A 13,993-nucleotide genomic window follows, 5' to 3' on the forward strand; every position below is an offset into this window, starting at 1 on the left:
GTTTTGTTTTTTTTCTACATTGCTCGGAGTCCAGCTGGGGTGGGCACAGCACACACACACGCCCCCGCCCCCCACCCACACACACACACAGACAGATTTTTCTTTTTTTTTTTAAAAACTGGCACCTGGCGCTCAGTCAGCCCTGAAAACCTGGCCTCCAGTTTTGCTCAACACATTAGTTATTTAGCCAGCAGCAGATACAGACACAGGCACGCTCTCCTTGTGTTTCATTTATTCCGGCATGAAGAGTCACATTGCACACAGGTCTGAATCTCCCGCAGACACACCCATCTCATCAGACACCCTGGATCATTACCACAAGTGGCCCCCGAGAGCACGAGGAGGCCTCTGCACACGCAGCCGTTCACACTCCAATAAGTCGAGCATTATATTAGAAATCCGGTGAGTGTGTGTGTGTGTATGTGTGTGTGTGTGTGTACGAATAGCGAGCTGGCTGGCGCAGGTTAGCACACGCCAGTGCAGCTGCTCTCTGCACCCAGCATGGATTCCCTGAAGAACCCCACCACATATCATTAGCATGCAGGATGCTTCCACACTCCCTGACAAGCAATGTGTGAACAAAAGAAGGCAACAAACGTCTAATTAATGGACTTTAATCATGCCCTCCGGCGCTCCCTACTGCAGCATGTGGGTCAAAACGATGCTCCCTGACCACAATGGAGACTTTAATGTAAATATGTTTTACCCAAAGGGTGTCGTTTGTAAAGTTTATTCAGTCTGTTATAGAGAAAAAAATGTGGGCTGGTCATTTTTCAAAGTCATATTTTCACCATGTTATTCATACATGAATCACTATTAGAGTCCCAAACTAAATATTTAATTCACAAGCTAAATATTTAGCTGTTAAACGTTACATTTAGCTCTCAAATTAAATATTTAGTTCGAAAATTAAATGTTTAGGTGGAAAAATAATCATATTTAACTAAAATCTTAGTTAGAAAAATACATATTTCATTTGGGGCTAAATATTTAACTTGCAAATGAAATACTTAGCTTGGAAGCCAGATACTGTACTCAGATTTAAGCATTTAGCTTGGAACAAAATATTAAGTTTGTGAGTTAAGTATTTAGTCTGGAACTCTGGCATTTATAAATGTATGAGTAACATGGAGCAAATATGACTAAAATCTTTTTTTTTCTCCTCTGTAGCAGGCTAAATAAATGTTTTACTGTGCAACTTTACAAACGCCACCCTACAAATAACCTCGCATTCCGAATCTGTTATTTTCTGCAAGAGAAAGATTTTTATTATTATTATTATTATTATTATTATTATTATTATTATTATTATTATTATTATTATTATTAATAAAGATGGTGTTAACCAGCTTTGAAAGCTGACGTCATCAGGTTACCTATCGCTGTAAGTGCTGCTTCATCAGCTCCGGTACCTTCCTCTGCTGAATAATGCACGAACGTACTGCGCTTATTGGACAGCGGTACCACTCCAGCACATGAGGGAGTGACTGCCTTGATGTCTGTTGCTTCTAAACAATACCTAGGTGCATTATTTTTCTTCTTTTTCTGCTGAAGCAGCTGACCTGTACTTCCATTTACACTGTAGATTTGGAGGTCAAGCACTTTTCTGCTACATTATTTATTTTTTAATGTGGCTAATCTTTTACCAGGCCTCCTTTGGAAAGTGCCTTTGGTTTTTTTCTTTTCCTTTATTTTTACCCCGCTGCTTCCAGACATTTCTTTAGTGCCTCTCATTTTGATTTCCTGGGTTTGGTTTGCTTGTGGTAGGAGAAAGAGCACGCTTCCCCCCTCTAGCGGTGGCTAACTGTACTAACAAAGCACAGTTACGTGAGAATACAAAACTAAGAACTGGACTCCAGTTAACATGATGGACGGAGCCTGAAGTATACGCGAATATTGCTGTTGCTAGGAGACCTGTGGGTGCCCCAAAACTTCATGGGTTCGCAGACTTTTCAAATGCAGGGCTTTTTGAATCAGGCGGACCCACTAAAAACAGGAAGCGCTTCCAAATATGGATTCTGGCATGTTGTTAGTCAGGTTTTCACTACAAGTCTGGTAATTTATTTTATTTTATTTTTTTAGCCTTGAACTTGTTTTTCCGGAGCTTTCATTCGCCGTGCGGAGTGAAACGGGGATTTTGACGCAGAGCAGCAACTCCTTCAACCGACGGCGAACACGTGGCGGCTTTTAATTTCGGGATTAGCCCGAAATTAAAGCCGCTGTTGTCTGTAATATAAAAAGAGGCGCTGTCACAATGAGCTCCAAACTAAAGCAGAAATGGTGTAATGCTGACAGAATTTAATGTTTTGAATTACAATTACAGTTTTGTCGAAAGTAGTCATTAGCCACTGATGTGAGTTACAGGCAGACTGGGTTTACTTCGTCTCCTAGCTACTGCTCTCAGACATTTCTCCACAAGTCCTCCTACTCACTTGTTGTTTAAAATCTTTGCCTCATAAATTCATACTAAAGGTGGATACGTAACTATTCCTACTTCTGGTGCCCAGTGTGTTGTGTATTAAAGCCTAGAACAGCAAAACATGTGATCCTTTTTCAACTGTCAGCTCTAACTTCCGCATTGTGTTTATTTTTATTTTTTATGGACATATAATCTGAAAAAAAAAAAAGCACCGCAAAAATATGAGTTATGTGTGTTGAACATAAAAGATTTACAGATTGCAAAAAGTAAATAAAAGCCTCTTTAATTCTTCATAAATGTAATGTTTCCACTAATCCAACATGGCTGCCATGAGTTTGAAGTGATCAAAACGGGAATACGTTTTTGTTGCACTTCTGCCAGACTGCTACTTAATCTTTTTACCACACCAAAATAGATGTGCAGCCTCTATTTGTGAAAATGTTCCTATTGTTTGGATTGATTAAATACAGACACAGTGTTTTTAGCTTGTATTGCTACTTGGTACTTATTCGCACAGGGGGGCGCCAAAACAATGGCATAAAAATTATTTCTATAGTCAAACTTTTCTTTATGTGACAGAGGTTTGTGCATGTGTTAATGACGTGATCTGTAGCAGCGGCACGTCTATAATGTTTCTGCATACACCTCAAAGCACAAAGTTGCGCCCCTGATGCTAATAGTTGTTAGCATAAACACTACAGGCGTATTTAGCCTTTTAAGTAGCTGATGCCTAAACTTATGATGGTACCACCAATACGAGAAGGACCTCTCCATCTTTTAAGCTCTGAAACTCACCTAACATTGAGGTCAAAGCTCTATAATAACAACTCTTTCAAAAATATGTAAGAGTTGTCATTGAAACGGTAAATAAAAGGCAAACAACAGCAGTCCACATCCTTTTTTCGGTTTCGTTAAGTGAAATGTGCACTGATAATTAAGACAGCATCAGTACAGAACACTGAGTTGAACCCTGTAAAACGCTCCATGCTAAATGCTTCCCTTTTTGCTATTATCTCTTCTGAAACTGAGGTAAAAATGAAAAATGCAGAAGTACATGCTAACAAACACAGTGAGGAATGGCTGCCAACATTAAACCACAGCAATATCCGGACGCCTTCCTATAACTAAACACAGACTGGCTGATACATTACATTTACAATGCTTCGCTTTGTTGTTCATGACTATGATGCGCCACTGTCAAATTAAGTAAAGCTTTACAATACTATTTCTGTGCAAATAAATAAACTACAATCATTACTTTTGTGATTGTAAAAGAAGTTTATGTATTTAAATTAAAGTGCAAAAAAAAAAGCCATAAAAACCACAAACGACAGAAAACAAGTAAAAAAATCCTGGAATGATTAGAACACTTTCAAAAGTTTCCATAAACAATGTTTTTAAAGGCATACAAAGGAGTGCATTTCATATACAGACGAAATAACTGGCGGTCACACTTTCTCAAGTTAACTATAAAACAACGAACAGAATAATCAAAACTGCCTACGTTAAATCTCAACATGGAAAAAATATAGATTTGAACACAAACTAAGTTGAGAGAAAACTTTTTTTTTTTCTAAAAGTGCAACAAAATGAGCAAAAAGAGAATAAGACTAAGAATGTAAAAATTTCACAGCGTAAACACATTTTTAAATTAGCGAGGCTAATGTTAGGAAAAGTTAACGCTATGAGATCGCAAACTAGCTTAAATTACATTAAAAAATATATATATGTTACAGAATAATAAAGATCAATTTGAAAAGTGCAGCAATAGGATTTTCCTTTTGTAGGTTTAATCTACAACTTAAAAAAAAAAAGAGGGTCGAAATCAAATGCAAATAGGTTCAGGTCGTCTTACTCATAAACATAAACTAATCTATAAAACTTCCACAAACATTCACCCAAAACAAAGATCTGTCCAAAACTGAGTTAAGACAGTAACATGTTCTCTGTCCCTTTAAAGTAACAAAGTATCATAAAATGTTTTTTAAAAAAAAGAGAGAATAAAATAATCATCCCAAAGTTACTAACATGCTAACTGTTAGCTAATGTTTGCCAAGGTTGATGCTGAGAGCAAATTAGCTAAAAATAAAAGCTTCCATGCTATTGAATACTAGAATTGCTCACTTTTGATATTCAATGTCTCACTGATTGAGGTTGTTCACAGTGGAAATATTGTAAAATTTTATATTTTTAAATTAAAAACCAAATAAACAACCATTTGCCTGATTCAAAGTATAGCCTGGTTAGCTAACTAATAGCAACCAGGTGCAACAAACAAGAATGCCTCTGGGCGTGTCACTGTGGATAGTGTTTCTCTTTGCTCTTTTCTCACCAGTAAGCAAACCAGCCTTTGTTAACGAACCAAGCAAAACGTTGCCCTGATTCCACTTGATGAACCCCATTTCCAGTCTTGAGCAATGAATTTCTGCTTCCTGGCGCTACGGGGTCTGGCAGCCTAAGGCCTAGAAGACTGAGCGAAAGGCAGCAGATTATTCATACAGTACAAAAACGGAGGCAGGTTAATTGGACGTGCGACTGTGCCGAACGAATTTGAATCCAAAACTGAAACGCTGGCACCAAAGGACAAAAGCGGCCCAAGGTCAGGCGGTTCGCTCTGCCAGCCTCCAGCGTCCCTGCTGAGCGTCTGGAGAAAGGAGTGCAGCTGTCAGCGGAGAGGCAATGTGGGTCTTTGAAGATTTAAAAAAAAAAAAATGTAATAGCCTTTTGCTTTTTGACGCAGATGTCACTCACTCCTCTTTTTTATGTGTGTGTGTGTGTATCCATTTTGTCGTCCTCCTCACCATTCGCAGCAGCAGAGGAAGGAGCACGACGACCCGTCCGGCCCGCGGAACTTGCCGGAACTGGGCGTGTCTGTGCACTGCGCGATGAACGCGTGCAGGTCCGTCTCCGGAACCTGCTCCTTCGTTTGGGCCTGCGGGGAAGAAAAGGAGGCTGAAGGTGAAAGGAAAATCCCGACATTTCTATTCGCAGCCGTGCGTGTGGCTCAAAGAGAAGCCGTAGGTACCATGATGGTGTCGTAGGCGCCGGTGATGAGCGCAATGAAGAGGGACAGCACCATGTAGATGAACAGGGAGATGAAGGTGTAGAGGTAGACCTGGCTGAAGACCCACACCAGGGTGCCGCTCTGCTCCATCTCGGCAAACGTCACAAACATGTCGTCCCCGTTGATGAGGGAGAACAGGCACTCTGACACCATGGACAGGGAGCGAAACTGCACACACGCAATCCGCCGTAAACGGCAACTTTCAGCAGATTCTACAAACCCACAACCTGGAAGCATGAAACGGAAACTCTAAAGCCCTTCCGCTTTTTTTTTTTTTTTTTTTATAACGATACACGATTAACGATACAATAAATCCCGTACATTAACGATGAAATGTTAAGAACAACGACAGTTTCCGCCTGCTGGCCTGCTTCAAAAGAGAGAAACCGAACGCATCAGACGACTCTCCGAGCGAATCGCTGCGCAATAACGAATTGCTGTTCATCATCGAAATATTGTTAGAATAAACTCGTGACGGCAGAGTGCGAGCTGCCTACCTTGGCATGGTAGGGGCCCAGGACAATCCATCCACAGAAGCAGTATCCCAAATAAATCACAGCCACACAGCAGCAGAAGCGGATGACGTTCGGAAAAGCAGCTCTCAGAGTCACAATCAGGATCTGTGCGGAGAGAGACGTCAACTTAATAAGCGTCCGACACGCAGAGAAGATGCGACGTCCTGGTTCTTGTAGAAGAAAACGTCCGGTTACATTGTATTTCTGGAAGAAGCTGAAGTAGCGGATGACTCCCACCCACACCAGCAGAGTGGACGTTCCCAGCAGGATCCCGCACACGTCGTACGACGACAGCGTCTGCAACGCGACGCATCGCAGTTAGTCAGGAAATAAGTACGGATGTCATTCGGTACGGCAGGATTTCTACTGTGGCAAAACGTGATTTTTTTTTTTAATCTATTGTTTTTACACGTCATGTGCAGGGTGGAAAGTGATCCGTTGAGGATTCCGTCACAATGTCCAGACTCAAAATTTGGGATTTCTCAGCATTTTGTAGCCATTTTATGAGGAGAGAGAGAGATTTAGAAATATTTGTTTTAAAAAGAAGGATTTTAAAAAGAAGGATTCAGAAAGATCTAATAAAGAAATATTTACAAAGATTTAGAAAGATTCAGAAACATCTAAAAAAGAAATATTTACAAACATTTAGACGGAAAGATTTAAAAAGAAAGGTTTTACAAAGAAAGATTTAGAAAGAAAGAGATTTTAAAAAGATTTAGAAGGGAACATTTAGAAAGAAAGAGAACAAGAAATAAAGAAAGGTAGAAAAGACGAAGTAGTAAGAAACAATGAAGGCAGGAGAAGAAAGATCATATTTTTCCACACTCCACACGTTCCCAGACCACACAGGAACCCAGAGTGTTCCTGTCGGCGCGCTGAACCCACCTTGGACTCTATCCCGATCTTGATGAAGCTGCCGACGATGGTAAACACGTCGCTGATGACGAGCAGGATGTACCAGCCGTTGATGAACTCCATCCTGTCCCCCCAGCTCACCTTGCGCTCCAGTTTGTGCTTGAAAAACTGAACGTATTCCTGTTTCGGGAGAGGGAACATGATCAGGACTCCACACATCCCAGTTACATATGAGGGCAGATATTGATGACACAGCTGAGCAGCAGATGTTTGTGTTCATCTTGGAGCTACAGCCACAACAGCAGCTATCTGTTTACCTTCCATTTACACGTTTTTCAAACGACCTAAAGCTTCATCTATCCGCTGCACATGGTGCCATTTTATAGCACAATCAAGTCTCTATGTTACTGTCAGTTGTTAGGAAAATGCTACATATATCAGGTATGACTTAAAAGAAATTTGACTTTGTAATTTAATGCCTTGAAATTGGGTCTCTGTCTCTTTAAGAAGCTCCTGCTCTTTCTGAAACTGCGCCGTCAGGTAGTCGTCACAACATGGCTTAACAATGTCTTTACCGGCGTTTCACTGAGAAGCAGCTTCTATAATGAGCTCAGCTGATGCTCATTTCCACCAGGTGTTTGCTAATTGCTGCTGGCTAGTCTGAAGGAGCTGAGTGGGGGGGATAAAGAAAAGTAGAGAAGAGCTGCTTCCGTTTCCTACGCGTTGAAGGAGGATTCCTCTGAGGATGGAGCGGCCGCAGAGCAGTAGCGACAGCAGGCAGACGGTCGCCACCACCACGTCGAAGAACTCTCTGGCGTAGCTCTCCGCTGATCGGGGGAGGGGAGAAGTGAGTCGAGTTAAAGCCCTTTTATTGAAATTTTGGTAAAACGTTTCAACTGTGACTCACCGTGTCCGGACACGTTTGTGTCTTTGCACTCCTTTATGGAGGCCTGGTTCTGGAGGAGGATCTTGATTTGGCCGCTGTGAGCTTTGTTGTCGAAGGCGATCTGAGAGCACAGCGAGAACCCGGGTGAGTCTAACAGGAAACGCTTCGCTCATTAGCAGGTCGCAGCTCTTCCCGGCTGGACCAAATGTCCCCGTCACATTTCTCTTTGTTCAGCCGAGACTGTTGGGGAACTTCAACTTCAGCTTAAACATCTTTGTCCCAGGTCAACACAGAGCGCAAAAACACAAAATGTTACCATTACTGTTCTAGTTTCTAGTCTAAATATCTTAGCACACGTGAAATACGACAAAATTAACTTACAAGTAACTTTTTCACTCATAATATTTTACTTGTAGCGTCGGAAAAAACCTTTTGTGATAAGTGAAATAATCTACAAGTGTTTTAATCAATATTAAGGGATTACTGCCTTAAATAATTAGTCAATAGCTTACAGAAAAGTTACTTGCAAGTTAGTTTTGTTTTATTTCAAGTGTCCATCTGCATTAAAGTCAGAAATCTGATATTAAAGTCTTATTCTGGACTTTTTTTTCCCTCAGAATTTTGAGAAGAAACTAAGCTTAGTGGCACTAATCGTCTTCCGTAGATGTCAAGCATCAGCGCTGGTGTGGTTTAGTCCATCAGCCAGCAGGCTTGTAGCAACATGGCAGCTGCTAAGAGGCTGTACAAACTGAGCTTTTTCTCTCTCCAGCTGCTTTTCTGAAGATTTTTCTGCAAGATTTCCTTTTGCATAAAATTGAAATAAATTTAAAAAAAGTGAATAAAGCAAGACAAAACAAGAAAATGTTTCAGAATGAATCATTTCAGGGTTAAAGCAGCTGAAAAGAAATAACAGAAAACGAAGCTCACCGTGATGGCGAAGGTGTAGCAGTCGGGGATTTCGTTATTGATTATGGTCTGAATGTTGATGGCCTTCAGCTGGAAATCAACCGTGACATTGATCAGCCTGGAGGGGAAACGAGGAGAAGCACGTCTCTTCTGTTTTCATCACATTTATCACCAGACAAAATCAACTGTGGTAAATTAAAAAGGCAGTTTTCAAATGATTATGTTATGTATTGAGAGAAAAATGTGATCCGAACCAACCTGGCCTCTAACGCCAAAGGTAAGCAGAAAAGACAAAGGAAAGAAAATGGAGGTTCTGGAGTGACTTTGTCAAAAATCTGGATCAATGTTTTTTTTTTCCAAATAAATAAAAACATCATGTGGAAACAGCCTTTTTTGTATTTACTCAGATTATCTTTGACGTAAAAAAATCTGTTTGATGATCTGAAACATGAAAGTGTGTAAACTCAATAAATCTGTAAGGACGGAAATGCTGATATTTTCTAAGAGGAGCACAGTTAGAGCTCCGGAGGGAAATTATAATGTTAAGCAGGGAGAAAAAAAGCAAAAAACATCATCTAACTTGTAAAACTGGAGGGTGAAATTCTTGTAGTCGCCGTTTCTCGTCACAGGGCTGTCAGCGGTCGGATCGAGGCCGACGCAATCTGGAAAACGACATCAGAAAATAGCCGTGAAAGAACCGAGAAAGCCGAATGAGGAAGTCCCATTTCAAAGCCGTACAGGCGTCAGGTTTTTTTCCACATCACATGAAGCCAACATGAAATTTCTGTACTTCCCTAAAGCTTTGGAGCGCACAGTCGCCCACATGGAGCCGGACTTTTATTTCCGTTTGCCTTGCTATTTTGATCACCAAATCGCAATCGCTGCAGAGTCAGCAGATGTGTGCAAATAGCGGCGCTCCCAAGAAGACACCTGGTTTGTTGCAAATATGTGGGAAAACAACCGAGTTCACGTGTTTGCGCCAAGAGCACACAAGTCTTGAAAAAGGAGGACAGGCCTGCAGAGCGTCGTGTGACACAGAGAAAAGATTTCCACAAGCGCCATGGAAATATTGATTTGGTGTTAACTACAGAAATGGAGAATGAGGTTTTGTTGCATCCACACAGCTTGTCCTGCTCTATGTGCTGTAATTTCCGTAAATGAATGAGAAATGCTGCACTTTTTATGAACTCTAATGTGTAATTTCACCCTTCGAGGAAATCTTTTATAAAACAGTCAAGGACTATAAGGCAGCTAATTTGAGATTAGCAATCTGCTTTTGGGATCAGAGGTTATCAGGCAATCAGATTGGGGTCGAAATTATCCGGTCTTGGACCAGTCTAACATTTTTTTGGTTTATGATTAACCTTTTAAAAAAAAACCCAAAGAGGATAAATAAGAAATCTTGCACTTTGCATGCACTCAATGATTTATAAAGCAATAAAGAACTATAAGGAAGCTAATTTGGGATTAGCAATCTGGTTTTGGGACCTGATGTTATGTGCAATCGGCTTGGAGATGAAATTATCTGCTGTTAGACTAGTCTTTAAAACTTTTTTGGTTTAGGATTAGTCTATTTTCAAAGAAAAAGGCTAAATGAGAAATTTTTTACTTTGAACGCATTCTGATGTGTAATTTCTTTCTCTACAGAGATCCTTTAGAAAGCAGTCAAGAACTGTAAGGTAGCCAGTTTTGGAATAGCAGTCTGGTTTTGGGGTCAAAATGATCTGGTCTTGGATCAGTATTTCATTTTTTCTGGTCTAGGATTAGCCTTTTTTTAAGGGTAGATAAGAAATTTTGCACTTTTGTGCACTCTAATGTGTAATTTCACCCTCTGCAGAGATGTTCCACAGAGCAGACCAGAGGTTATCAGGCAATCGGCTGGGGATCTAAATTACCTGATCTCGAACCGCTCTTTGAAAAAAAAGTTTTGAGCTTGGACTAGCCTTTTTCTTTTATTATTTTCAATACTGCTGTCTACAAAAAGAGAAAAACTGCTCCCACCTGTAACGACGTGGGGGTCGATGTCAAACGTGTCGTTGACGGGATCGATGGCGCCCGTCTTGAAGTACCTCTGGCAGAGGGAGAGAGCGCTCCCGTCCACGCCCACGCCCTTCACGTATGCATACCGGCCCAGTGCGATCTGCGGTAGAGCCATGTACTGTCGACAGAGAAGAAAAACGGAAAAGCGCAGCAGAATGTAACACCAGGAATCTGACGCCAAATCTGCATTCAGTTTTTAAAAGTATTCACACCCCAACGGCCCTCGGACGTTTGTCAGGCTGGACATTCTGGTGCACTTAACGTCTAGGTCTAAACATTGTAGATCGCAACTGCAAAATGTAATATTTAGATTAGTGGACGAAAAGAAACCCTAAAAGCACCAGGTTGAAAACTTCTCTAGATGTGCCGGTAGATTCCAAAACCCAAAAGATTTGCAGATCTCAGTATAGGAAAAGATTGTCCTAGAAAGACTCAACAAAAATGAATGCCATACTTTTATTCCTAAAACGTTTTTAAAACAAGGCATCCTTTTCTACGCACAGCTTTGTGTTGGTTTATCTGATAAAAACCTCAGTAAAAATCATTGACGTTTTGAGGTGCCAATACTTTTGAAAGCCACTGTAAATTTCCGTCTTGGGAACGTCCAGGCCACCTGCTCTACGACGAAGCCGATGCGGCTGTACAGCTCCGACTGAGTGTGGACAGCCTGGGGACGGTTGTCCTGGTAACCCTTCAGGAACAGGTGCTTGAATGCCGCCGTGTTTTCCTCCTTGAACGTCACGACCATCTGGTTGCTCAGACCGAACAGCACCAACTGGGAGGCGAAGGGAAGACACCATTAGCTACGACAGACTGGACAGAGATTACGCAGCAACGCCACCAAAAGGGCCGTCTGAGGACTGGGGGTGCACCGATTGCATGTTTCTGCATGATACCCGATGTATAAAAACCCTGATGTGCACATTTTGACTTTGGCCAAAAACCTTTTTTTTTAGTCTGAAAAGTCGCTAAATATAGCGACAAATTGGCAAAAGTGGGGTGACTATTGATTTGCGGAGGTAGATGGGATCAGTTTCACATGGCCGATCTCCCAAAACTAGGGAAGACGGAGCCGATTCATCGGTGCACCCCTTCTGCTCACCACATGCTGCTCCCGTGGGTCACCACTGCGTCTACCTGCACTGTCACGATGATGATCTTTAGCAGCTGCAGCCCCAGTTTGAAAGGCTTGCGCCCCTTGGCGTGGTACTTGTCACAAGGACTCATGAAGAAGTACTTGAGTTTCCTCCTCAGAGCCTCTTCCTCCTCGTCTTCATCCCGTGGCTGCCCGCGGAACTGGGGGTCCGCCAGGCCAGTGCATCCGAGCACATCCTGGGATCCGTAGCCGGACTTGGAGGACAACAGTCTCCGCTTTTCTAAGGAAAACAAAAGAAGAATTGAAGAATTTTAAGGTATTAGGTTGAGTCAGCAAAACAGACCCTTAGGATGCTGCTGCCACCACCGTCCCTCAAAGTTCCTACAGTGTGCTTTAGTTTTGAACTCCTCTAAACATCTGGCAAAATAACTCAGTCCCTAATGTGTTTCTTAGTAAGACGTGCTTCCAGAAGAATGGCAGAAAATACTCTGAAAAAGGTGGAGAGTCTGTAGAGAAATACCAGGGTAGACTGGAGGCTGCGACATGGGCGGTGCTAGACAAGAGCCAACAGGGACCAGGGCCCCTGTAGAACTGGGACCTGCGTCTCTGGAGCTCCAAGATGCTCTTTGGCTCAGTTCATATATTAAAATTTTTTTTATTTTTCAGCTTACATAAAAAAAAAACCTGGCCCACATGTTTTCATATGTGTATGAAAATATGTTTCTACTCGGAATATAAAATATTCTGTTGCTTTCACCAGAATACATACAATGGCAAGGGTGTGAATACTTTCAGACGCCACACACATAAGCAGAATATTAGAATAAAAGAAAAAAAAAAACCCTGTATAACCACGGAAAGGACACCTGATCACAGCGACAGACTATGACGTAGATCCAAGCTCCACACTCCTCTAAAGCGTTAAATCTACAGAATGTCCCTTTAAGCTTTTATCCACCTGTACAGGCTGTTCTCAAGTATAGATCCAGCTAAAACACAAAGCACTCTGTCGAAGAAAAGGTGGAACCCGAAGGATTTTATTTTATTTTATTATTTTTTTGTTGTTGTTCCTGAAAAGCAGCAGAGAAACGATCATGAATAAAGGCTGAGAGGGAAGCGGGACCGACCTGCGGGGCTGTCCGGGACGCAGGTGTAGCCCGAAGACGCCATGGCGCTGACGGAGGCGACAGGACAGCTCAGTACCAGCGGAGAGGCGGCGATCAGGACGGACCCATCTCCTCAGATCGGGTTTGATTGCACCGCAGACTGAGGATGCTCGGTGGTGCAGTGCTAAGGTAAACACCGCCGCAGCTTCCTGGTTGTCACGTGACCACAGCTACGTCACAGAGGAAAACAAGATGCTGGACGAAGGATCAGACACTGGTATAATTAATATCGAGATCATGGCTCCTTATTGTTTACGTTTTGATAAATGTGTTTATTCAGCCTAACAATATATTATTATTTAAGCAGATATAATGAACAGACACTTTGTTGTTCTATCTGCAACATAAGAGTGCAACAGCATACTAGATTTCAGTTTTCTGGAAAAAAAAAAGTTATTTCTGAGCTTCAAAAATTTCAACAAAAAAAAATCTGAAATTTTGAGAGTAAATTCAGAAGTTACTAGAAAAAAAATTAGAAAAATCTTGAAAATGTTCAGAGTTTTGTAAGTTGAAAAGGTTTTTTGAAATTTTCTAAGTTTCAAAAATGTGAAACTCAGAATTTTGTTGAAAATATTTCTGGACTCAGGTCAATTTATAAAAGTGAACAGGAATAAACTAAAACAAGCATATTTCCACGTCAAATTATAGCATAACCAGAAAAGCAGATAAATTCCAATTTATTCTTTTTTACTCCAAAAGACTGCAACACATAAAAAAGTTTAATTTGTTGCAGTTCCTCTAAAGCCCTTCCTTGTGTTCAAGAGACGATCTTTTCACCAAGTCCAGCGAGGTTGCACTGACTCTGTGTGCGCTTTTGAGTCTTTTTTTATGTGAGTGGTTCTGGGAACTGACAGTCTGACGGGACAAACAATTATCTCCATTTTTGCACCAGTATACGTCTCTTAACTTACATGTAATACTTTTACTTCATCCACTTTTTGAGTAAAAGTATTTATTTTCTTAAGGATGCAGTTTTAAACTAAAAATCGTGATTTTTTTAAAAATGTATTTACTGACTTGTAAAGAAAAAAAAAGCTATTCACTGA

The 13,993-nt window shown here is 41.2% G+C and overlaps 1 protein-coding gene across 5 annotated transcripts; it reads right to left on the reverse strand.

The window, feature by feature from the left end:
- Positions 1-2,632: 2,632 nt before the first annotated feature.
- LOC102229677 (mucolipin-1) lies at positions 2,633-13,105 on the reverse strand. Of its 5 annotated transcripts, none has more exons than XM_023349643.1 (13): positions 12,909-13,105; positions 11,823-12,061; positions 11,299-11,460; positions 10,647-10,803; positions 9,226-9,307; positions 8,667-8,763; positions 7,761-7,860; positions 7,574-7,680; positions 6,884-7,033; positions 5,981-6,295; positions 5,445-5,651; positions 5,221-5,351; positions 2,633-5,063 (listed from the first exon to the last, which is right to left on the reverse strand). In XM_023349643.1, coding segments are annotated over exons 1-13 (1,791 nt in total). In that variant the 5' UTR covers positions 12,952-13,105; the 3' UTR covers positions 2,633-5,062. The 5 variants fall into 5 exon arrangements, with proteins under 5 accessions (XP_023205411.1, XP_023205414.1, XP_023205410.1 ...); XM_023349646.1 differs by having other exon boundaries at positions 2,633-5,106; XM_005802824.2 differs by having other exon boundaries at positions 2,635-5,351; positions 5,981-6,103; positions 6,194-6,295.
- Between the last annotated feature and the right edge of the window lie 888 nt (positions 13,106-13,993).

This window comes from Xiphophorus maculatus, chromosome 16 (assembly GCF_002775205.1).
Source record: "Xiphophorus maculatus strain JP 163 A chromosome 16, X_maculatus-5.0-male, whole genome shotgun sequence".
Lineage (NCBI taxonomy): Eukaryota > Metazoa > Chordata > Actinopteri > Cyprinodontiformes > Poeciliidae > Xiphophorus > Xiphophorus maculatus.

Bases quoted from the DNA above. Each gene is read 5' to 3' on its own strand.
- LOC102229677 (XM_023349642.1), bottom strand. From the start codon at position 12,951: ATGGCGTCTTCGGGCTACACCTGCGTCCCGGACAGCCCCGCAG. The intron at 12,062-12,908 runs GTCGGTCCCGCT...TGTTTTCCTTAG, and splicing joins CGTCCCGGACAGCCCCGCAG to AAAAGCGGAGACTGTTGTCC. The intron at 10,804-11,298 runs GTGGCCTGGACG...CTCTGTCGACAG, and splicing joins TCGGCTTCGTCGTAGAGCAG to TACATGGCTCTACCGCAGAT.